We start from the raw sequence: 26,714 nt of genomic DNA on the forward strand, positions 1-26,714 counted from the left end.
GCAGTGTGCCTGCACGTGCCCGCTCCCTAGCTCCGCCCATCCACGTCACCAGACAGGCCGGGGCAGACATGGCGGAGCGGAGGAGACTGAAGAAGCGTATTCAGGTAATTATGATCCGGGGGAAGGTTTCTCTCTCTAGGTTTGTCCGTGTGAACACTTGGGGCAGAGGTGACCTGCGTGCCCGGGCTGCCCTGTGTGGGCTGTAGATATGTGAGGTACAGTGCCCCTCTCACCATGGCGTACAGGAGGCCCAGCTCCTGGTCTGGGGATTACACCTCCTATAATAAGTGCGGACCCCTCTCTGTGACCAGCGGTGCCCTGTGCTAGGACCGGTGCCCCGCGCTAGGACTGGACCTGGATGTTGTCTTACAGCTGTGCCATCCGTGCAGTCCGCTTCCTGGAAACAGCTGGACCCGTTCTATGTGCGTGTAATGTAGGTGGTGTGGGACAGTGGCTCAGGGACATCCATCTCTGTGTTACTGTGCTAGAGAAGCTTATATAGGTGGGAGCAGTTATTACCTACACATTGCAAGTAAACAGCAATTCCAGGCTTGTCACTGCATTTAGGTACGGATTATGTTGTGGAGTATTTGACCCCAATATACAGATATATGCAGAAAATAAGTTATAGTGTATTGTTTGTAATAGTTATATGCTCAAAGTATGTGCTTTTGTTTTTACTCCATTGTACAATAGTGTTGCTCTCTTTGTGAACCTGATTAATGTTGCTGTAATGTTTTATTTAGCCATATTTGCTGTGGTCCGGAACCCACATTTATCTCCAAGAAAACTTGAAGTATAGGGACTAATTTGAACAGTTCGGGAACTGGCTAAAGAGATATACATATCAAGAATATGTAACCATATCAAGAATTATACAAATTACTCAAAAATTTATATGTTTAGGTGTCGCATTTAAAAATGTCATCCATTTATTTCAAGCTCTGGGCTATTGATCATGTATATAATGAAAAGAATCATGATATGGATGTTTGTTGTCTGTTTACCTTTGAATTATGAGCTGCCTAAACATCATTGATAGCAAGGTGTGCTAAGCGAATGCCACGTCATAATCATGATGTAATTGTGAATGTTATAAGTAAAACATATTTCAGAGAATGGATTGACTGAAAAAGCGTTGTGATATACAGGGTCCGTAACTACACTCACTAGGGTGAATAAAAGTAAGATGCTCTGGAACTAACATGAACTTGAACCTCTGCTATCAAGATTGGGATTACATAACACTTTAGTTTTATTTATCATATAAAGTATGCAAAATCATACAGTATTATACCTCGGCTGCTCTTACCACTTTTAAATCTCATTGGGTGATGGGAAACATTAACAGATGAAGTAAATTATATTCCTGTCTTTTCCTGATAAAAATGAACTATACATTATTATTTTTTTGGGTGGTTTAAATGTACTGTCCAGTGTAAAACTATTTTCAGTAACATTTATTTATTATTAAACTGGAAGTAAAGTAATAAAACAAAACGCTGACATTTTTTTTTTAATGGATAATTCCCAATTTAATTTTAGGTTCTAAAATGTAACCCCCACACCTCTAAATGCCTGTTAGCTTAACTAGGTGAGGTGGGGGATCTTGAAATGTGGACAAAGGTGCGGCTTTGCTTTTTTAAACATTACACTGAAGAGGCAGAATTATCCTTTTAATCCTAAAACTTATGTATGAGATACCTCATGTTAGTGATGTCTCTAAGAAGTGGAGCATGCTAGATCCTATATGCTGGAAACAGATAAAATTGTATAATGCAATTTAAAAAAAAAGTGCATATTGGAAGTGAATCAGAGTTGTATTCATGTATTAAAGAGAACCTGTCGTCTGTGGTGAATGGTATTTATATAATGCTTTGTGCACATGTATAAAAGAACCTGGTCTCCCTTGTTGCGTCCTAAAGTTTACAGATTAGTTCTTTTATATAAGCCAATTTGTATATTAAGTATAGTGGTCACTGACTTTTCTTGAGTACCACTGTAGAGCTAGTTCCCTCGGTTCACCATCTCATTGAAGTTTTTCTCCAAAGTAGCAGTAAGCAGCTGATGCTTTTCAGCTTCTTAAGCAAACTCATGTGTACAATGCACTTACACCCAAGGGCACATCTGTCTTCTTAGATCCTTGCAATTTTATTTGGGCTAGTAGATAAGCACCCAACTGAATCATGTGAGAGAGAGAGAGCAGTTCAAACCTTAGATTGTTTAGCATTAAGTGATGCCAAGCATTTGATTGTGTTCTCTTTGGTTTGTTGGCCCCTCTCTTCATTTGTTCATTTGAACAGTAGAGCTTCAGCTCACTATGCAACCTCTCTCCCTCTCAGTAAGAAACCTGATTAAAATAATAGGAAGTAAAATGCTGGGATTTCTTATGAAGCAGAGTGGACTTTCTGCAAATGATTTGTTGTTATTGCTGGTTACTGTGCAAACATAGCAACCCCACCACCTCTCCGTCTTTGCCATGACAGGCAGACCTCAGAGGTGAGCAGCTGAAGATAGTTGGCTAGAGGGTAGGTATTTAAATTTTATTTTGAGATTATTTTATCTATCTATATATATATATATATATATATATATATATATATCTCTGTCCCATTGTTGAAACAAGTTCTTGTTATTAGTCTGTCCTAAAAAAAACAACCCTGAATTCAGATCCAAACTGGCCTTCAGGGCCATACATGTTAAAGTGCAAGGGGCATAGTTCGGTCCGACTAGCGGCTGCGCGTGTAAGTGTGTCAATACGGTACCGCAACACTGCGGATTTTCATTCGCAACCCTATAGAGTGTGAACGGAAATCCGCGTTGTTGCGGTACCATGGATTACCTTTGCGGGCCGTTCCAGAGCGTAGCCGCGATACCCACACTTTATTGACTATGCCCCCATATGTCGCTGAGTTTACTTTCTGGATTCAGTAATGTAACATTGATCCATATGCATGTGAATTTCTTGTGGAAAGACTTATTTTAGTTTATTTTTCTTTTGATTCTTCCATGCCCTGCTTGCATTCCTTGTATAATGGCTTTGGCTCCAGGATGCAAAATAAGTGGTAGTTTACCAGCTTCTTAACATTCTGGAGAATAAACCAGTAAGACAACCACTGTGAAACAAGAAGTTGCTCCTGTATGGTAGACCTCTCTCAGCTGTCCAGCAAATCCTGGTTCAGCTCTCCAGTCCATGTGGCTTCTATTTATGGCTGAATGGATAATTTTCTGGATTATATAGCACTGAAAATAACACTATAAACCTTGCTTTCTACACTTGGCATAATCTGCTTTGAGTGACATATTCCTCTGCATTGCTACAGAGGAAAGTAAGTAAACATTCACCATAATCTTGCCTTTGTAACATGGTTTCTGATATAGCAATTGCACTTGTTTACTTCAAAGACGAAACACCAGGTGCTGTAACACAGCATGTTTCCCTTATCATTTATTTATTTTTTAAGTTTTTCTTTTTTTAGCAGAATGTGTTGTGTAGTGAGGGCAACATCATAATTGCATGCAAAAAATATATAGCCCAATACAGAACAAGTTTCACATTAGAAAATGTTAAACGGTTATGCAAATACTTGTAAAACATATTTTTGAAACAAAATTTATTACAAATTTCTTTAACCATTACGTTTATTATCATCATCATTGTTTATTTATGTAGCACCACCATTCACATAAGTCCCTGTGCCATTGGAGCTTACATTCTAAATTCCCTATCACACCATTTTGTCAAGCCAATTTAGCACCCAGAAGGAATCCATACAAACTCCACACAGATAGGGCCCTGGTTGGAATCAAACCCATAGCTCCAGCACTGTGAGGCTCATATGCAGTTTGTGCTTGTCTGCATAAACATGCAGTATTAGTTCTGTATTAAATGCTGTGAGATAGTGTTTGTCATGTCTCATCTCTCTAGTACACTTTTAGGGGCTAATTTAAAAGTGCAATCCAAAATAATTATTTAGAAATGAAGGCATACAGTATAGCTCCATATCTATAATGCAGTGATCCTGGTTGTGGAAAAAGAGATGGCTTACAAAATGTAAATACTTGTTGCAACTGTGCAGTGTTTTTGGTTTTAAGATTTTTTTTCATGAACTTCCTGTTGCTCAGTTTTTGCATGCATTTTCTGTTCAGAAGGTCTGATAAATGTATATCTTTTTTGCAGTTGACATTAAAAGTAACAATCACACATAGGATGTTTGTTTTTCTTTTTAAGCAGCAAGTCCTATAGTTTGTCTTTTTTCTTAGTTGTCCTTCAAATCAATATCTCATTTTCAAAACCTCACTGGGAAGCAGACAAGTATGGCTGCCAGTGACACACACAGACTCAACTCTCAGCATGTCATGTCATGTCATGGTAGAGTGTGGAGAATGAGGGCCAGGATCTTACAGTGCGTAGGGCATGTAGAGCTCAGAGAGCTGTTCCAAGTCCTCTCTGCTCACTACATCATGTGCCATGTGTTTGTGGTTGCCATGGAAATTCATGCCACTGTATAACATTATAAATCATTAATAGCAGGCAGAAAAAATAAAGGGAAAATTGTAATTGTGAAGATTTCTTATAGTGTTTTTTTTTTTTTTAAAAACAAAATGAAACAACTCATTTTATTTTCATGGGATTGCTGCTTTAAATATGCCCTTATTAAAACCTTATTTTTGAATATTGGATACTTAGACAAGTTATTTTTCCTTTTGTTATGTGCTTGTAGGCATGTAGTGTTAGTATCTGCATACTGTAGATTTCAGCATTTTTGGTATGTTGTTGTAGCTTGTATATGCGAAGACTTGCTGGCCTTTGAGACATTTATGTGATCTTTGGCATCAGTAATGGCCTTTTCAGCCTAAGGGGTAGTTCACATATATGCGTTGTTCATTCATTGTTAGTATGCTTTGGATGCAAAATAAATAGAACAGATTGATTTCTATGGTACCATTCACATTGACAGTAAAGTGTTTTTTTGCTTTTTTTCATTGAAGTGTGCTGCATTTTTAATCAACAAGTTTTTTTAGTTTTTTTTATTAGTGAGTTGAAATGGTCAGGCTTAATGAATGCATGAAAAACATGCATATGTCCAAATATAAAGAGGAGGAGAACGGGGGATTAAAACCTCAGTCACACAAGTGATGCAAGTGTTTTAACCCTATCAGAGCTTCACATCATTCTCACAGATTTGAGTAGATCCTTCTGCGGTCCAAAAACTGTATGGTAAACCAAAGCAAAGTCCAGTTTATACATAACTGCTAGAGCTTTATTTAGAAAATAATAATAATAATAAATATATACACACACCGATCAGTCACAACATTAAAATCATATGCCTGATATTATGTAGGTCCCCCACATGCCGCCAAAACAGCTCTGACCTGTTGAGACATGGACTCCACAAGACCTCTGAATGTGGTATCTGTCACCAAGACATTAGCAGCAGATCCTTTAAGTCCAGTAAGTTGCAAGGTGGGGCCTCTATGGTCTGGATTTGTTTTTCAAGCACGATCGGATTGAGATCTGGGCAGTTTGGAGGCCAAGCCAACACCTTGAACTCTGTCATGTCCTCAAACCATTCCTAAACAATTTCTGCAGTGTGGCAGGGTGCATTATCATGCTGATAGAGGCCATTGTCATCAGGGAATACTGTTGCCATGAAGGGGTGTACTTTGTCTGCAACAATGTTTAGGTAGGTTGTACTTGTCAAAGTAACTTCCACATGAATGCCAGGATCCAAGGTTTCCCAGCAGGACATTGCCCAGTGCATCACACTACCTCCACTAGGTGTCTTCTTCCCATTGTTATCCTGGTGCCATCTCTACGCATACGCATCTGGCTGTACACATGATGTAAAAGAAAATATGATTCATCAGACCAGGCCACCTTCTTCCATTACTTCATGGTCCAGGTCTGGCACTCACGTGTTAACGTGTCCATTGTAGGCATTTTTGATGATGGACATGGGTCAGCATGGGCACTCTGCCCGGACTGCAGCTATGTAGTCCTATATGCAGCAAGCTGCGATGCACTATGTGTTCCGACCCCTTTTTATAATCCGGCGTTAATTTTTTCAATTTGTGCTACAGTAGCTCTTCTGTGGGATTGGAACTAGCCTTCTTTCCCCACATGCATCAGTGAGCTTAGGCAACCAGGATCCTGTCTCCGATTCACCAGTTGTCCTTCTTAGACCACTTTTGGTACGTACTAACCACTTCATACCTGGGAACACCCCACAAAACTTTCTGGTTTGAAGATGCTCTGACCCAGTCGTCTAGGCACCACAATTTGACCCTTGTCAAAGTCGCTCAGATCCTATGCTTGCCCATTTTTCCTGCTTCCAGCACATCAACTTCAAGAACTGTCGGTTCACTTGCTGCCTAATATATCCCACCCTATTGAATGGTGCCATTGTAACAAGATAATCAATGTTATTCACTTCACTTGTCAGTGGCTTTAATGTTGTGGCTGATCGGTTCATTTGTGTTTGTGTATATAAAATATATATATTTATTGTGCAAAGGTTTTTTAGGCAGCTGTGGCGAGCAGTACAATAATGATTGTCTGCAGGCCACAGTGAAGCACGGAGGAGGTTCCTTGCAAGTTTGCGGCTGCATTTCAGCAAATGGAGTTGGGGATTTGGTCAGCATTAATGGTGTCCTCAATGCTGAGAAATACATGCAGGTACTTATCCATCATGCAATGCCATCAGGGAGTCGTCTGATTGGCTCCAAATTTATGCTGTAGCTGGACAAAGGCCCAAAACATACATTCAATGCCATTAAGACCTATCTTCAGCATAAAGAAAAACAAGGAGTCCTGGAAGTGATTGTATGGCCTCCACAGAGCCCTGATCTAATCATCATCGAGTCTGTCTGGGATTACATGAAGAGACAGAAGGATTTGAGCAAGCTTACATCCACAGAAGATCTGTGGTTTGTTCTCCAAGAAGTATGGAACAACCTCCCTGGCGAGTTCCTTCAAAATCTGTGTGTATGTGTATATAATATATATATATATATTAGTGTGAACACATGGTCATTTATATCACATGATATGCGTCATTTGACACATAGGAGAGTATTGATTGTGTGCACACCTATTTCTGCAACTCTGAAAAATATTTACGACCATAGAGAGATCACAGGTATCATGTTTGTTTATTTATTGATTCCTATGAACTTTGTATTTCAGCGTTAAGTGAGGAGTAATATGTAACTGCCTCATTATGGATCATGTTCTGACCATGCAAATTACCATCTCAGGCTCTTTATTTTAGCTCCTCTTAAGTGTGTTTTATTTGTATTAACATTAGCATAAGTAAGTTTTGATTGTTTTACATGCATTTGTCAATATATTTCCTTTTATGGGCTTCTCAGTTTTTAATGTTGGCCACAATTCTTCTCTCTGAGGGCTTTATATAGTCAATTGGAAGATATTTGTAGCGTTAAAACAAAATCTACATGATTATAGACGTTGTGTTCTCTCACAGGAGGTAGGTGAGCCAACCAAAGATGAAAAGGCGATTGCAAAGTACCTACGTTTCAACTGTCCATCAAAATCGACCAACATGATGGGCCACAGAGTTGATTACTTTATTGGTAAGCTACATTATGTTTATGTATTATCGGGTTTCTTTGCAGTTAGTCATATTCACTTTTCTAAAATTTCTAAGGTATGCAAGTTAGTAAACGTTCAGTGTGTGCTGAACTAATATACATCCATATGCAGCATATGCACCGGTCCTGTGGTTGCATGTGTATGGCCAAATTTATGCTGCTACTGACCAGCTCCTTGATTGAATGTATTGCAGTGATTAGTCTGATCCGTTGCGCCTATCTCCATGTTTAACTGTCTCCCCCTCAGTTTGTAGCATTCACTCCCTCGGTCTCCCCTTCCTCCGTGGGTGACAACTTTCCTGCTCCAAGTGTGACTGCCCCATCCCTTTTGTTTAACCTCCCCTCTGTGCTACAGTGTCTCTCTCAACACGTGACCCTATCCCCTAGGGTCTCCAGCACCCCCTTCCACAAGTGACAGCCTCTCCGCTCAGCATACTCCCTCCTACCTTCAGATGGCACAGCCACTTCTTCTGTCTCCCCTCCACGTGTGACACTATCTCTGTCTACCCCTCACAAATACCTGCAGTGACAGCATCTAGCAATGTCTACCTCTCCCTCCACTCAGTGTGTAAAGACTTCTTTCTTTATCACCCACGTCTGCAAGTTTGTCAGCTACCCCCTCTGTCTTACTGTCCCTCCCTACACCAGTGACAGCCTCTTCCTCTGTGTTCCCCTCATCATGTGACCCCCTTCCTCTGTCTTCTACTTCTTTCCCTCCGTGACCGCTTCTCCCTATGACTTCCCTCCCGTCTGAGTGTGACAGCCACTCCCTCTCTCTCCTGCACCTCTGTATGTGACAGTGTATCCCTCTGTCTCCCCCTCCATATGTTACATCATTCATCTTCCCGTCCCCTACTCTGTATTGGTCCCTTAGTAATTTCTGTGCTGGGATTCTTGGATCCTATATCTGTATCATAGACCGTCATTTCTGCACACTATATATTGCACCTCTGTGATATCCAGAAGACTATAGTACATACTACAGAATATTACACAATTAATTAACCCAATGCCCTTACATAAACACACGTACATCCCACTAAAAAGTACACAATTTAATTAACAGGTAATAAGTCCTTTTTAAAATATCAGTGGTATTTTTAATAAAGTGATATCTTTATTAGGTTGTTAGTTGATATATGAATTTTTCTCCAGTTGTTTTTTTTTTCTTTTTCTTTAAACTTGTCAAACAGTAATACATTGTTCCATTTTTTTTACAGCTTCCAAAGCCGTGGATTGCCTTCTGGATTCAAAATGGGCAAAAGCAAAAAAAGGGGAAGAAGCTTTGTTCACAAATAGGGAGTCTGTGGTTGAGTTTTGCAACAGGTATGTTTAGTCATCAAAAAGAGTACATTAAGTGACTATATCAAAAGTTGCTCCAATCTCTTCTCCCTATTTTGATAAATCTTCATTACACCTTACAACACCCAGCTTGCTCAAGAGAGCTGTCAATGTGGTTGGGCAGTAGATTAAAACTCTGAACTATGACAGCATGAAGAGCAAAGTACTGTCAAATGCAGTGGACAGGAAATTCACATAGTCTGTCCTGGACAAAAAGGTTAGGCAAAATAACTTGTATCCTGCAAGCATGCACAATTGTTACAATGTATTAGTCAGTAAAAAATGGTTATTTATGTGATCAAAAACATCTTGAATGGACACTAAAATTACTCTCTCCCCATCCAACCCCCCCCCCCCGGCACATCTCCAACTCCCATTCCCTATATAAGTATTATATACACACATATCTATCTCTATATCATTTTGAATGGAAAGTTATAGCTAAGTAACAGAGAGAAGAGAAATTCTGATTGGGGCACTCTTTATTGCAGGCCAACTTTATATTAAATTGCTTTATTAAGTAAATTAGAATCTACTTTTTCTAATGTTCTGAACCATTTATTAAAGTTTGTTAGCAAAATATAAAAGAGTAACGTGCAAATGTAAAGAATGTTTGTACTCTGTGTTTTCTAGTTAGTGCCCAGTCCTTACAATGCAATTTTACTAGATTAGGTCTTTTCTTTTAACTTTGGAAGAGGGTAGATTAAAATCTAATCTGATGGTTAATCAGTCATCATCAACATTTATTTATATAGCGCTAGCAAATTCTGTTGCAGGAGGAGAGTTTGTTTCAGGAACACCAGTAAGGAGAGAATTGCAATAGTCAATGCAGGAGACGAGTTCATGAATTAAAGGTTTTGCAGTGTCTTGCATAAGATATGTATGTATTCTGGAAATGTTTTTTAATGTATGCAACATGATGTAAGTATAGAGTTGATGTGGGGAACAAAGCATGGTTCTGAGTCAAGGATCACACCTTAGCAGTGAGGTTGTGGGGTTTGCTTTATGGTCATGTTGTCAACAGGAATAGAAATGTCAGGTAGCTAACTTCTGTTGGTGGGTGGGAATATAAACTGTTTTTGAAAGATTGAGTTGGCGAGAGGACATCCATGATGAAATGACAGAAAGACTGTCGGTAATGTGAGACGACTCAGATGGCGAAAGATCAGGAGAGGATAGATAAATCCGGGTATCATTCGCATAAAGATGATACTGAAGTCCAAAGGAGTTTTTAAGTTTTATTAGAGAAGTGGTATAGATAGAGCACTTCTTAGCACTGAGCCTTATGGTACTCCAACTGATAAAGGAAGTGGAGCAGAGGATCCAGAGAAAATAACACTGAAAGAGTATTTAGTTAGGTATGATGAGAATCGGATAGGACAGTGGCTTGAAGACCTAGGGATTGTAGCGTTTGTATGAGGAGAGAGTGGTCAACCGTGTCAAATGCAGCAGAGATATACAGAAGAATTATAAGCGAGTAATGGCCTTTATTTTTTAGCAATGATCAAACCACTGACGACCGTTAACACAGTCTCTGTGGAGTTTTGGGAGCTGAAGAGGATGTTAGCAGAAAGGAAGTATGTGAGACAAGTGTAGACAAATCTCTGGGCTCCCATGCCCCTCCAAGTTTCTACAGAGTTGGGACAGTAATTTGAGAGAGAGTTTGGTTTGGATTTTTTCTCTCCTCAGAATATAAGTAATCACTGCATGCTTGTATAATGACTGCATGTTACCAGTAGAGAGAAAGGGATTATAGATTTTAGTTAGGGGTGATATGAGTACAGTAGACAGGAATCTACTGATTTGTGAGGGAATAGGATCAAGAGGACAGGAGGTAGAGTAGGAAGATAAGAAGACAGCAGATACTTCATCTTCATTTGTGAGATCAGATGAAGAGAGGGTGTCAGAGGGTGATGTAAGAAAATGATCTGATTGCTTGTCCTGGAAGAGGATACCATTTCCAGTCTGATCTTATCAATCTTGTCCTTGAGGTAGGAATCAAGATCATATATGTAGGAGGACATTACTTGTAAATGTGGAAATAGACTTATTTATATTTAGTTATACTTGAGTACACTAGTATATGCTGCTGAAGCACATTTGAAAGTATATTGCCCTCAAATGGTTAAAGAAGCTTATTACAAATGTAATTGATTGTCAATTGAGAGGCATTTTGTTATACTAACCAATCTGTAATAATACATCCCCCCCCCCACCTCGAAGATACCACATCATACCCCAACAAGAAACATTTATGGGGGACACTGCATCTGCTATTGAAGCTTTATGAGATCATGATGATCATATTTTGATTAAGAATTGGTTAAAAAAATAATTCAGCAAGCATAGACCTTATTATAATCAACTTATAAGTGAAAATAAATTGTTGTATAAATGTAAATTAATTTAAATGGATAAACTGAGAAGGCACTAACAAAACACCAATACTTCTCACTTTTGCACTTTACTCTCATTTATTTCGTTAACAAATGGTTCACAACATAAGAAAACGGTTTTAAATGTATTTTATCAATATAATCTGAACTGTATTAAAGTGCCCCAATTAGAATCTGTCTCTTCTCACTTTGTTACTTTGTAGATCCAAGTAATTCCGATAAGCAGCACCTTATTTTTTTTTTCTAAGTGGAAAGCCGTTCAGAATTTCTCCAGTGTTTTCTTTTAAATTAAACCTGATGCAATGTTCTATCTCCTGTTTTTCTACTGCTGATATTAAAGAAGCAATCCTCAGATCTTTCTTACTACCACCGTCTGACAGACTTTATAAGGCCACAATGTTGGAAATCTTTCCACTACCATTAAGGATACATTTGATCAGTTTCCTAGGCTAGTATAGAGTCAACTGTACTAAATTTTGGATACCTGCCAGACAGTGTCTGGCAGGTATTACTGTCTTACTAGTTTATGCTGACTTTTAAGATCTTGTTGTTTGTGCTAATCTTCAAGGATGATCCACTCAAAAATGTTACCTCATTAAAGTCACCACAGTTCACTGGAATAACTCCTGATACTAGCAGTTGAACTTCTGCCCTACATCAGCACTTGAAGAGTCATAGAAGTGGTCTCTATGATCCACTGTTCCATGGTTAGAGGTTGCTAAGTAGTGTCAGATGTCCACAACCTGTACATGGCTGCAATGGCCATGTCTGAGTCTTCCAGTTGATGATTTAGGCCTATTTCAAGTATTAGTAGTTACTTGGTAAGCTGTGGTATCCAGCATAATGGTTTTAATGGGCCACAATTTTTAGTTTGAGTGGAGCCCTTGCTTTGTGGCCTTTATATTTTGCTCTTGTTAATTGAAACCAGGACAATTTTAAAATATATTTAAAAAAGATCAAAACAACCGAAAACGAACTGAAGTAGCAAATGAGTGTGTTGGGTCAGGCATTTAGTTTTGCAGTGACATTGCTGGTCATCCTGTTGTGTCCAACAATCTGTGCTAATCATTCTTTTTACTTAGACTGCAAGTCATTCCACCAATGTATCTGAAGTGTCCCTTGCTAGTGATGCAAGGTAATAAAAATGATGGGCATATTTAGTTAAAAAAGAAATCCCACCCAAAAAAACAAAACCATAAAATGTAAGAAAAACAAACAAACAAAAAAAACAAACTATTGTAAATTGAATAACTGTTTAAGAGGCATCCCGGGAATGCCAGATTCCAGGTAAGTTGCATTTGGTTTTGGACTCAGGCTAAAACAGAATTGTTAGCTTTGGGTGGAGTTATCCTTAAGTATAAACACTTAGTTATTTAAGGTTGTTTCCAGAATATAGTTTTGCTCCGTAATATGCTGACTTTTATATTATGTATTAAAGGTCCATTGAATCTAAAATACAAGTTGGCTTCTATGAAAGAGCTAATAACATTCACAGACATGTAACAAAATATAAGTAGCTTAATTTTTATTAAAGAATAATTTAAATCACTCTTCAATATTAATATATATTAAAAATTGCTAAGCTGAATAATATACCTTTTAAATAATTGAAGTGTTCATACTTGGCTTAATGTCGATCATGCTCTCTTTCAGCCATCTGCCCCAGGTTGCCATGTTAAGAGGAAGTGCTTCTATAACAAACAGGCAGATAGTAAGTCTCACAGAATTGTGTACACTAGTAGATTTATACATCGGGGCAGGACCAGTGGTTTCACAGCAACTCCAATACCTGCATCAGGTCCCATTAATACACTGTTCAAAAATGTGGGTGGGGGTTCAGATGTCTGTAGTGGTGTGAACAGGTAATGCTTTAATTTAAGAATTGTCTATTCTAAGGCTTCTTAAGAAACAGTTCTTTCACCGTGCATTAAAAGTGATGAAAATGAAGCCAGAGAAAGATCCAAAGAAGGAAAAGGAGAAAGAGAAAGTAAAGATGGATAGTGGGAAGGAAGAAAAGAGAGAGAGCAAAAAAGATACTGCTAAGGAGGAGAAAATAAAGAAGGATAAAGAGAAGAAAAAGGAAACGGAGAAGGAGGAAATTAAAAAGGTAAGTAGTTAATTGATATTCCACAGCTGTAGATCATGGAGTTCAGTCTAAAGTGGATGTAAACTATAAAAAATAAAAACAACTTATTTTAAAAACTCCCAGTTATGAGGCATGGTAACCTGTGAAAGTGATAGCTTGTTGATGTATAAGGACTTATAATTCCTGTCTAAGAACTGTCTTGATGTGAGAGACACAAATGTTTAATAATGTAAATGCTTTTCTCTCCTCTGCTCCCTATCCTTTTCAGATGTGTCAACAGGTAAAAAAAAATAAAAGAAATAGTGAAATAATTCTGCTGCATACATGGCCTCTCACAAAAGTTTGTTTGTTTATTTTAATTAAAGTCAATATCTAGGAATGCAGGAAGGTGTTGAACAATGCATACACTGTCAGCAATGCAGCAGTTAAACTCAAAAGGAAATGCAGTAGTTGTTGGAGATTGTAAAACTGTCTGTAACCCCCTGTCACTGCGTGTAGGGTGGGGTGCAAAGACTATACAGTGCATCTTCTTCTCAAGCCCTGGCTAGCTGATGGGCGTGGGTGTAGATAGCCAGGGGGGTCCCTGCACATGCAGATGTTTCTTTGTAAGTAGTGGGACACAGGTGATGTCACTTTGCGGTGCAGTGCAATAAAAGTCACAATAATTTGGGCACCAGACCATCTCTTATCACAAACTGAACTCGTTATTTACACTTCTCTTCCTAATAGTTGCATCAATAAAGAAATATATATACAGCTCCTTACTTCTGCAGCACAGTTCTTTATGAGCAATATGAATGTTTGCAAATATACCTCCTTACTTCACTACAGCTCCCCCCTCCTCTGCGGGGATGATTTCTCCTTTTGGGCTCTGACACTTTATGCACACAGCCTCTGGCTCTGACACTTTACTCTGTGTACTCTCAGTCCCTGAAGCTTTGGCACTTCAGCTACCATGCCTCTTGCAGCAACCCTCACTCCAGGGTCTCTTCCATGCAAAATATTTCCCTCACACATCAGCTATGCTGGTCCTGTCCCTATCTCTGGGTGCTAACTCACCCTCTAGGTGACCCGTCCTGTATTCACTGGGGTGCAGAGTTTACTAAAACGCCACTAGGGGGTGCTACATGGCTTATGCAAATGTTTATATTGCTGCATGTGAACCTGACCGTATCAGAGTCAAATGATACAGAAACTTCAATCTCCAGTGTAGAAGACCTGACATGAGTTCTGCATCTGTGGCAAAGGTTAATTCTACTTTGACACTTCTCACACCCTTGTATAATTTCACTAGTCTGTAGAAAATATTTCATGAATCCAGGTGAAATCCAATCACTAACATCTATTAGTTTTTAGAATTCTGTGCCCTGCCCCCACCCATCCTTCATTTTCCAGTCTAGTAATAGTATGTTAGGAAGATTTAGGCTAGTACAAACAATTTATTTCAAGTTTATTACCACAGTAATTCCCTAGTCTCGAAAAAGAGGAGGCGCCCTATAGCTGGCCACAAATTTGGTGATTTAGTTATAGCCAGCTGGCTCATTATGAAGAAGATATTTTGGCAGAATGCGCTACTGTTGGCCACATCACCATGATCTATTCATTCAACAGAAATGTTTGCAGTAGCAGAATTTCAAGGGAGGCAACCATAGCAGGATAGGACAGAGAGGAGCTCTATTCTGATCAACCCATTGAAGGCATAAAACTGCTTTTACTTTTAGTTGTGGGGGAAAAAAAAATAGTAAAATATGGTTCTTCGCTTAAAAAAAACCAAAATGAAAAATAAACCTCTGCCTTTCTGCATGTATTTAAAAGAATAAGATACCACTACTATTACAAAGTCATTTAACTTTTTACAGGATGAGACTCCTGGAACTCCAAAGAAAAAGGAAACCAAGAGAAAGTTTAAGTTGGAGCCACATGAGGATCAGGTATTCCTGGATGGTAATGAGGTGAGGCTGCTATGTGGAATTTTAACATAATGAATTTAGTGACTATATTTAATAGTACGCAGTCATGAGAGATTCAGTAATGTGGAAAGAACTTCTAGAATTATTAACAGATTTCTGGAACTACTTGGGCAATAGTTAATTATAATATGAATACTTTTATGTAGTATTTAATAAAGCCAAATAGAGTTTTTTACCATGTAGTATAATAAAAATATATTTAAAAGGAAAGTATGCATCTTTAAATTTACCATTTTGTCTCAAGTGGAATCAATTGTGCAAAACCGGGTGACGAAGAACAGATTTTTTTTTTAAACCTAATATGTCTACTGAGAGATATAGAGAGAAATGGAGGGGGATAGATATCTATAATATATAGTCTTGGACAAAAGTTTTGAGAATGACACAAGTATTGGTTTTTACAGTTTGCTGCTTTAGTGTTTTTAGACCTTTTTGTCAGATGTTGCTGTGGTATACATAATATTACAAGCATTTCATAAGTGTCAAAAGCTTTTATTGACAATTACATTGTTTATGCAAAAAGTCAATATTTACAGTGTTGACGCTACTTTTTGAAGACCTCTGCAATTTCGCCATGGCATGCAGTCAATCAAGTTCTGGGCCACATACTGACTAATGGCTGCCCATTCTTGCCCAATCCACCCGCCTCTTGAGGATTGGCCACAAGTTCTCAATGGTTAAAGTCTCTTGAGTTTCTTGGCCATGGACCCAAAATTTCGATGTTTTGATCCCCGAGCTAGTCAGTTATCACGTTTGCCTTATGACAGTGTGCTCCATCATGCTGGAAAAGGCTTAGTTCGTCACCAAACTGTTCTTGGAAGGTTGGGAGAAGTTGCTCTTGGGGGATGTTTTGGTACCATTCTTTATTCATGGTTGTGTTCTTAGGCATTATTGTGAGTGAGCCCACTCCCTTGGCTGAGAAGCAACCCCACACATGAGTGGTCTCGGGATGCTTTACTGTTGGCATGACACAGGACTGATGGTAGCGCTCATCTTTTCTTCTCCGAACAAGCGTTTTTCCAGATGCCCCAAACAATCTTAGAGGATTCATGAGAGAAAATTACTTTACCCCAGTCCTCAACGGTCTAATCCCTCTACCTTTTGCAGAATATCAGTCTGTCCCTGATGTTTTTCCTGGAGAGAAGTGGCTTCTATGATGGTGTTCTTGACACCAGGCCAACCTCCAAAAGTCTTTGCTTTACAATGCGTGCAGATGCACTCACATCTGCCTGCTGCTATTCTTGAGCAAGCTCTGCACTGGTGATGCCCCAGTGGATGTTCTTGGGCGCCCTAATGCCTTCTTCACAACTATTGAACACCTCTCCTTGAAGTTCTTGATGATCCGATAAATAGTTTGATTTAGGTGCAATCTTACTAGCAGCAATATCCATGTGAAGCCCTTTATGTGCAAAGTAATGATAACTGCACATGTTTCTTTGCAGATAACCATGGTTAACAGAGGAAGATGATTTCGAGCACCACCCCTTTTTTATTTTATTTTTTTAAAGCTTCCAGTTTGTTATTCTAACTCAATCAGCATGACAGAGTGATCTCCAGCCTTGTCCTCGTCAGCACTCACATGTGTTAACGAGAGAATCACTTACCTGATGTCAGCTGGTCCTTTTGTGACAGGGCTGAAATGCAGTGAAAATGTTGTTTTTGGGATAAAGTTCATTGTCATGGCAAAGATGGACTTTGAAATTAATTGTAATTCATCTGATCACTCTTAATGACATTCTGGAGTATTTGCAAATTGCCATCATAAAAACTGACGCAGCACACTGAGTGAAAAATGTTTGTGTCATTCTCAAAAATTTTGGCCACACACACTTAACTCATTGGTCTGTCTGGTTATGCAATCGGACACCCCTGCACTGGTTCGGATGAAACCAGCGTAAGGTGGTCCAATTGGATCCTGGCCATGTTTTAAGGGGTTTGAGGTTCCAGTCGAAACTTACATTGGTGTATGCTGGACAGAACTTTGACACAGGGAGCCAGTTCTGGACCTTCCACTGGATGGATTTGTATGACATCTTAGCTGCTAATTATTTTTAACATGTTGGCAGTTACATCTAACTCATAACATGATAACTTAATAACTTGAAGATTTAAACCCGGGTATAAATATATATTTTAATATAATATAATTTTGCTAAACCTTTTCAGCTCTTTTTTTTTTTTTCTTTATTCCCAAGTCCTTCTTTCTGATCATCATCATTTATTTATATAGCGCCACTAGTTCCACAGCGCTGTACCGAGAACTCACTTGCATAAGTCCCTACCCCATTGGAGCTTAGTCTACTATCCTTAACACACACACATTGACAGACACACACACAGACTAGGGTCAATTTGTTAGCAGCCAATTAACCTACCAGTTTGTTTTTGGAGTGTGGGAGGAAACCGGAGCACCCGGAGGAAACCCACGCAAACACAGGGAGAACATACAAACTCCACGCAGATAAGGCCATGGTCGGGAATTGAACTCATAACCCCAGTGCTGTAAGGCAGAAGTGCTAAACACTTAGCCACCGTGCTGCCCTTTTCAGATCTGTTTCTTTTTTTCTTTATTCCAAAGTCCTTCTTTCTGATACGTGTCTTCCTTTGTTATAACTTGTCTGCTTTTAATTCCTTAATTCTCATACATGTTTTTAGGTGTATGTGTGGATATATGATCCAGTCCATTTTAAAACCTTTGCTATGGGCCTCATCCTTGGTAAGTAGGTGAAGTAAGTTTATTCTGGTTAGGACTATCACAATATACTGTATTTCTCCATTATTTAAAAGTTAAAATTTAAGTTGATTGATTGTAAAAAGACTGGTGTTTAAAAGTTGCAGTTCTCGATGTAAAAACTTTTGTTTGTCCCCTAGTTTAGTGACAAGATTATTCAATTTACCCATCATTATAAGGCTGCCTGAAGCTTTTATCTGTAGCATATTACATAGTCTCACTTTGACAATTTCCTGAAACCTTTCTGATATTAGCTGGTTACCATTTTACATTTACTGTGAACATCCATTTAAATTGCCACAAAGTAAGATCTCCATTTAAAGTAGTAATAAAATATTGCTTACCTGTGACTTGCCTTTTTAGGCTATGTTTGGTTAACAAGTATAGAAAAAATGTCTCAACTGATGCTGAAACCTTAGTGTAGATAACACACACAATATTCTAAAAATCTAGGTAACCAATATTAGAATGACAGTTTTAATCTTGCATCTTATGAAAAAGAAAATTAAGCAAATAATGCATGCATTAGGACATGTTGGGATTCGTCTACTAACCAAGTATTTCAACAGGAGCCAATGTGCCTGAGGAACTGTCTTCTGTTATTGGAAGATGTTACATGGTTAAATCTCTTTAGATTACTGTATATCGCCAAGAAGCATTGCTTCCTCAAAATTGTACAGTTTGAAAGTCTCCCATACCTGCAGTGTGCTGTACTTACTGCAGAGATGTGCTTTTTTTTTTTTTTGGATATTATTACTATAAATATAGTCAATTTCATTTATTTATCAAGTAAGCTTATATGTCATAATATTCTTTCTCCAAGTAAGATATGCTCTGATATGTTGTTCTGAATTCTATTTTTTTATTTTTTTTTTATAACATTTTAAACAACAAAAAAGCCCATAACATTTGGCTTAATCCCCAATTATAACCCACACAGTGTTACAGGTATTATCAAGTAACCATACATAATAGTATCACAAAAGAAAAAACATTGACATTCAGATATACAAGCCAAGGTATGTACACCTCCCACCATTTCAAGATGCAATGAAATAATATTACAGTTTTGATAATACAGAATATAATCGTTGACCTTAATGACTCAACAATAGGCGGCTGGATGTCTGCCCCGAGCATTCATTAGGAGAGCTCCACCTCCCTCAACCCTTCTGTAACATATGGGGATATCCTCCACCTATACCATATTCTTTCATACTTATGCACTAGTTTTCTGCTGGTGTACATGAACCTTTCATGGCCGACTGTATCGTTAACAAGGTCAATCCAGCTACTCAAAGTCGGGCCTTCAGGTGCCATCCATTTTCTAGCTATCACCACCTTTGCCAACATAAGGAACGTGTTGATAAGCAGTCTAATAAGTCTACGGGTTTTTTTGTTTAAGCCCAAACCAAATATAGAGAGTTTTGGAGTCAAGGCCACCACTCCCACCTCCAGTCTTTTAATACAATCCTCCACCTTTCCCCAAAAGGATGAAACCAGCGGACATTCCCAGATCATATGCCAAAAATCTCCTTTTTCACTCTTACACTTGGGACACAACACCCTCTGACCCCCACTAAACTTAGAAAGCCGAAGAGGGGTGAGATACGCTCTGTGTAACAGAAAAAACTGGACCTGGCGAAATCTGACTGATGCAGTGACCTCTTTCGGGCTACACAACACCATATCCCATGCCTTGTCACTAAGTCTCCCCAAATCCTCCTCCCACCTGCATCGCAGCTCCGGCAAGCCCCCTTCACCAGATCCTTCCACCAATATTGAATACAAAAAAGAGATTTGCCGTCTTTGGCCCAACCTGGACAGTTGCACCCTTAAGGAGTCTGCACTAAAGCTTGGGGCAGCTCCCCGGAACTGCGAGGCCAAAGCATGTCTTAACTGCAAGTATCTATAAAAGTAACCCCTAGGTAGCTCATATAACCTCTGAAGTTGCTCAAATGAATATAATACCCCATTTTCATACAGTTGCCCAATCTGTATTATATTGTAGATTCGCCAGGCTCCAGCTCCCTCCATCCTAATCATTTCTCCAAAATCCAAGTTATCCCAGAGTGGAGTGCACGGATCTAAATCCAATCCACCCCCAATCTGGGCTGACAGTCGCCAAACCTTCATGGCCTGAATTAACAAGGGGGGGGCAGAGATGTGCTTTTACATGATAGGTCCAATGTGAGGACAGATGAGACGTAGTTGTCAGCACTGAGGAGTAGCAGGCAGTAAGAGCAGAAACAATGATAAATAAGTGGCAAAAACAAGTGTTGGTGTGGACAAATAGGAGCGTAGAGCCTCCGAAAAGGGTGGGAACTGGCAGAGAATATAAAGAAGACAAATAGGACATACAAGGGGCAGCAGGAAAAAGACAAAGGGGGCAGATCATGGAACAATGTGTGGTAAACATGACATAAGGTCGGGAGACTGACAAGAAGTACAATGACAAATAATGGCGGCACATATCAAGCAATAAAAGTAAGAAGATAATGTAGAAGGGGACATAGCAGAGCACACAGTGGGAAATTTAACATAGGGGTAAAAATACAATGGAGCATAGAGGGTAAAAAATTATATTAACTCTGTACTTAACCAAAACAAAAAACAATTGGGGCAGTTTTATCGTTTAAAAGATAAACTTGTTTGTAAAGAAGCGTGTTAAAAGCAAATGCCACGTTTGTGGTGATGGATTTTGAGCTACATGTGTGTCTAGTGATTTGAACTCTTGCACCAGGAGAAAATGTTTCTCTTTTGTGGACACTTCACGTGGATTGCAAATAGCTGTCTAGCTGAAATGGTAGAAATTGAATGCGGGTTCCAGGAAGTGACCGCAACGTTTCACCATCCCCTCTGGAGGTTCCAGCCCTGCTCTTCTGAGCATGAGCGGGCCGATGTATGCGCAGTGAAGCTTTCAGTTCCAGCCCTTGCACTTGCTCAGAAGAGCAGAGTGGGGACCAAGGTGGCAACTGGAGAAGAATCGCTGAGCTCCTGAACACCCCCGCTCCCCCCACCCGAAACCACCAGCCACTCCCAAGCCAGATAATCCCATGTCCATTAATGTTGTGAATTCCCCTTTGAACTCCCTAATGCTGATTACATCAATACTAGCTTATCATGCAATGTGTGTGTGTAATCGCTGTCTTCTCTTGTTGCAGTAATTGCAGTGATCGCTGCCACCCTCTTTCCTCTGTGGCCAGCTGAGATGCGTGTTGGAGTTTATTATCTCAGTGTGGGGGCCGGGTGTTTTGTGGCCAGTATTCTTCTTCTTGCTGTCGGTATGTCTATTCTTCTAAATAAGTACATGTGTATCACTGAATCCAGTATTGCCTTACTGCAAATAGCCACTGAGTGTCCTCCGTTAGTCACCTTGTTTCCTCTGATTTACGATCTAACTGTAGCAAAAATAAATATTCATATTACAAGCTTATATGGTGTTATTAAAAAGGAAAGAATTACCCTGATTAATTCTCTTTTTTTAGTTTTTTGACAGCATTAACTGCCTGATTTGAAGCTGTTGCTAAATAAAAAAAAAACAAGGGTTTCTTCATCAGTCTAGAAAGTCAGTAGTACATAGTGCTTTTCATTCCTGTCCTGAAAGCTGCAGTAATAGAGGCCATCTTTCTTACACTAGAATAATCTTCCTTACTCCTCTTTGCATACAATGCAATGGACATTAGCTGCAAACAAAAGGATGAGTATTATTCATTACATTATTGAAGGTTATGTTTATATGGAGCATGGTTTGAAATTTGGAGTGGAAGGTGGGGGAAACAAAGGACAAAACAAAATGCCTTTATCTGAAGTCTCCTTATCAGGCCTATGTGTCTGTATTATATATACATTTGCCTGTGTAGGCATACATACTGAATATTCTGGTAAATATTGCCATGAATGTCTTGGCAATTTTTTTTTTTATTTTTATTCAGAAAAGTTGACTAGCAGTAAGCTCTAGTGATTACTCTTGGAATTGAATAGGTTTTATTACACATGGAGCTACATAAGTAAAATGTAGTAAAATTTAGAATAGTCAGAAAATTGTACGTGAGGTGCAGGATTTGTGGTTTTCAGGCTAGGGCTGTACCCTTTATCCAGTTAAAGGGGGCAAGTTTCTGGTCATCTGATGACTCTACTCACAGGCTGTTGGGTACAATCAGCAATCCAAATTTTGCATTCTGAATGCTGAAATACAAATGTATTCGATTTTGACAGAATCATTACTTGGCAACATATAGTGCTAGGACAATTACCAGATTGTCTGAGCAGTTGCACACGTGCATGACAGCTTAATGCCACAAATCTGGAGGGTTTGATTTAAGGGAGTAAAATGGCTGAGAATAGCCTTTGATCTCTAGTGCTTATGCTAGGCTGGTTTCATCATGAATGAGTACAGTCACACTTATTAAAGCTCTAGAGAAGGTATTTAACGTTTTAGTATGATTTTCCTTTAAAACTGTCCACACATGCTTTTCCGAGTTTTAATCAAGCAGTCGAATTGTTCAATCTTCTGACTTAATGTTTTGTATACTCGACAATCGGATAGGATAACCTTAAGGTTTAGAACATGGGCAGAAACATTAATATGTTTGCACTCGCAGCAATACATTTATTTTCATGTATAAAGCGAATGACCAATCATCGCATTTATTCATGTCTCTGGTTAACCATTTCTCGGCTTCTGAATCCTTTTAGATTATTTTGTGTGTGCCACACAAGTAGATTTTTAATTATGATCCCAAATATTATGAAATTGCAAGTAATAACTGTGGCATGTCGGCTCTTCTAGTTTCTATTTTTGTATTCGTTTTACATAAATAACCCACTGAAATAAATGTTATTTTGTTGATTTATTATTTATTTGTATTATTTATAAAGCACCAACCTGTTACGCACAAGGTAGTGGAATAAGTTTTATGATCTTCTATTAAATCCAAACAATTGTCTGCTGCATACGACTCTCTTTATGCCTTGAAATGAAGGGCACCTAAATACATCCACTTAAATTATGACATTTAAAACAAAACACATCTCATCTTCTGTGTACTTTTTATATAGATGCAATGGAAAGGACAAATGGTCTATGCTTTATTATGTTGTCTCAATGTTTGAATTTCCTCTCTCTCCTATTTTTAGCACGATGCATTTTATTCCTTATCATTTGGCTCATAACTGGAGGAAGACACCACTTTTGGTTCCTGCCTAACTTGACAGCAGACGTGGGCTTCATCGACTCCTTCCGACCACTTTACACACACGAGTACAAGGGACCAAAGGCCGAACACAAGAAAGATGAAAAAACAGAGTCCAAAAAGCCTGTAAAGTCTGACAGTGAGGATAAATCTGACAGTGAGAAAAAGGAAGAGGAGGAGAGTAAGGTGGCTGAAGCAGCAGAGGGATCGGGTACAGAAGGGTCTGGTGCAGATAGGCAGTCAGACACAGACAGTGACAGAAGGGAAGATGAAGGCTCGCAGCACAGTAGCGGCAATGGCAATGATTTTGAGATGATCACAAAAGAGGAACTTGAGCAGCAGACAGATGACGGAGACTGCGAGGAAGAAGAGGAGCAGGAAGAAACAGCAGAGCCTCTCAGTGAAAAATCTTAATTCATTGACTAGCCGTAGGACTGATTTATGTGCATACGAAAGGATTTATTTGTGGAGTGATCACCAAAACATTTACACACATCTCTTCACTGTCATCTTTCCGATATGCAGGATCTGTAGGGATCATCAAATTCACTAGACTCTAAAGTTGGTATTTAAAAAAAACAAAACAAAAAAAAAAAGTTTCAAATTTGACGTTAAAGATCTTTTTTGAATTCTTTTCTTTCTCTAGTTAAAATGCCAAAATGCCAGGGGTAAATGCTTATTTTACTCCTGCTCGTTCGTAGTGTTTTCATATATGAGCCACTTGTGTTGGGGTTGGATGATGGTGGTCTGACCTGCATGCTGCTTGCACTAATTGTTGCCTGTCTTGTGCACGTAATGCAATAAGGTCTGTTCATTTCAGGAAATGTTTGGGAAAACCCCAACAACTCTCAATTGTAGCAAGATATTTAATGACACCCTGCATTTTTTATTTTTTTTTGTCTTTTCTTTTATATATGCTCTTCCTGGTCAGTATGTCTGGCAATAGCGTGCTATTCCATTAGTTTAACTGGAGATCTCTTTTTCCATTAACATGTATGTCCTCTGAATAAATGTTCTTTTTATGATTTTGATGATCCCTATTTACATTTAATTCATAGTATGTCAGCCCTTTATGTATATTAAAGATTTTTTTTATATTTTTAGTACAACCCTATTAACTATTTTTGGCAATCCTATCTAGCAGTTGGAATAGCCATCTTCTCTTTGTTTGAAAGCTAAAAAAAAACTGCTTTGTATTGATGGTACTTTTGCTATGTGATCATTCAGTATGTAGGTGGTAGTTATTTAAAACCAAATCTCTGTATACAAGAACTGTCCAACAACGAGAAAAATATACATTGGCTCAAGTTATCTCCACATACAGGTGCAGAAGTACACTGGGTATGTGGTCAGGCTGGTCAAACTGCACTGCAACTTTACCATGAATTATTTCCTCTACACTATTACACATGTTAAAGTTCATTGCTTGTTATAGTGTAAATGGAGGAAGTGTCTGCCATCAGGGTCAATGATCCTTGTATCTCCTGTAGATTCAAGGCAATACTTGTGCTCCATGCACTTCAGCGCCACCTATGGGTGAACATACTGTAAAATTGACTACAATTAAAGGAAGATGCTGGCCTGTATCTGAGGCTCACCTGTTCTGCCACACCCCCTCATTTGATGTCAGAGACAGCCTTCCAATTGGCCGATGCCCATCTTAAAGTGGCTAAAAACCAAAACATGTCCGTTTTGCCTAACAAACCCCACGCGTTTGACGTAAAGTGCACCTTTATTATGCATATAAAGCAGCTGACACAGTCTGGTAAAGGTGTCTATTACCCTTTGACAAATCAACTTATAACTATGCCCTATGATAGAGTATGTTGGACAGATTATATTAATGACCATGAATTTCTCAGCATAATTGTTCTTTGTTTATCCACACCTTTTCTTGACCAAACTAAATACTTTTTCTGTCAGCTGGCTACTACTGTTAGATGCCCCTTTTAGCGTGATCAAGGTGCATTTGCTGTTTCACACAACTTAACTTTTCAGAAGAATGTGTTTAAATACCTATTTTTCATTGTTGTATTGAAATTGTTTTTAACGCTCAAGCAGATAATAAGCGTTTTGCTGGAGATTGTCTTGGAAAGTTTGCTCTGCGCTATATTCCCTCTAATATAAAGCCTACCAGTTAGTATGTGTAGCTGTTATTTGTGTAAACAAATGTCACCAAGCAGGCCCAGGGGATGGAGAAGCAGCAGATGGCGACTTTCTTTCTGAAACATTACCTAGAAATTATAAAAAGAAAAGAGAAGTGAGAATTGTTATGATGTATTTGTAAGCGTCTGTGCACCTTTTAAGACACCATTCTGTAATAGCTGAAATACAAAAAAAAAAAAAACTTTAATGCAAAGATTCAAGTTGGTTGTAATTCAATAAAATGTAATATTGATGGTCGTTGCAAATGTTTGTAAACATAACTGAACTAGTTAAACTAGCATAAGAAATATTTCTTAATATATACCCTTATACCATGGGGACAATGAAACAGACATTGCTTTGTTTAAGCTACCACCTGGTAAACCCTGGCACTATGCAATATTCTAAAGAAAGTATCACTAATTATGAAGTTAGACTTAAGTTGTGTTGGTGACTGCTTTCCCCCTTCCTGGGAAGTGCCTCTCACAAAACCGTACAACACAACATGACACTTGGGGAGAGGAATTGTGCAGTTTCTATTATGTAGTTTTGTTGTGGTGATAATATATATGCTGCATTAGTCTTTTTATTATATATATTTTTAAATGCCTTAAATTATATATGTCACAGTTAGTGATACTTACAGAGTAATATATTTCTCTGCCAAATATATGTAAAAGAGCTTTGTAACTAAAAGTTCTTGTCAAGAGTCAACGTCATCTCCTGTTTAAAGTGGACCTGCCCCCTACACATAGTGGAGGCAATCATTTTGTTGGCTGAATGATTATTCACTAGAATACATACTATCAATTCATTAGGAAGTTGGCACCAATTCCTATTAAATTGACATGTTTAGTATTGGTACTGCCAAAGAAATGGCTGCTGCCACTAGTCTACTTTAATGTTGGTCTATGATCTGCTAAATTCTGTATGAAGTGTATAATGTATACACAAATGTAAGCCTTTCTAAACTGTCTTATATCCATTTGTATAATGAGTGTTCTATGGTTTGTTGCCTGAACGATATTGGCCAACAACATGCTCCAGAACCGTTCAGGATTGTGACGAAGCTTAAGCTATTTAATATGCTTTTTTCAGAAAAAGACAAGCCCTGGAACCTACAGGAAGTGTGTGAGGAACATAGATGTTTTCACAGCTTAGGTTTGTGCCAACATTCCGTGTATGTAAGTATAAGTCAAACTATGCTATTAAAAGTAATGGTGACAAATTCTT

The 26,714-nt window shown here is 38.6% G+C and overlaps 1 protein-coding gene across 1 annotated transcript; it reads left to right on the forward strand.

Annotated features, from left to right (window-relative positions):
- SEC62 (SEC62 preprotein translocation factor) lies at positions 1-26,714 on the forward strand. Its single transcript, XM_075202101.1, has 8 exons — positions 1-104; positions 7,491-7,599; positions 8,838-8,943; positions 13,251-13,461; positions 15,300-15,392; positions 18,066-18,126; positions 21,306-21,425; positions 23,281-26,714. Exons 1-8 carry the CDS (start codon positions 69-71, stop codon positions 23,748-23,750), a joined length of 1,206 nt encoding a protein of 401 aa, XP_075058202.1. The 5' UTR covers positions 1-68; the 3' UTR covers positions 23,751-26,714.

The sequence above is a fragment of the Mixophyes fleayi genome, chromosome 3 (genome assembly GCF_038048845.1).
Source record: "Mixophyes fleayi isolate aMixFle1 chromosome 3, aMixFle1.hap1, whole genome shotgun sequence".
In the NCBI taxonomy this organism is placed as follows: Eukaryota; Metazoa; Chordata; class Amphibia; order Anura; family Limnodynastidae; genus Mixophyes; species Mixophyes fleayi.

Bases quoted from the DNA above. Each gene is read 5' to 3' on its own strand.
- SEC62 (XM_075202101.1), top strand. From the start codon at position 69: ATGGCGGAGCGGAGGAGACTGAAGAAGCGTATTCAG. The intron at 13,462-15,299 runs GTAAGTAGTTAA...AACTTTTTACAG, and splicing joins AGAAGGAGGAAATTAAAAAG to GATGAGACTCCTGGAACTCC. The intron at 18,127-21,305 runs GTAAGTAGGTGA...CTCTTGTTGCAG, and splicing joins TGCTATGGGCCTCATCCTTG to TAATTGCAGTGATCGCTGCC.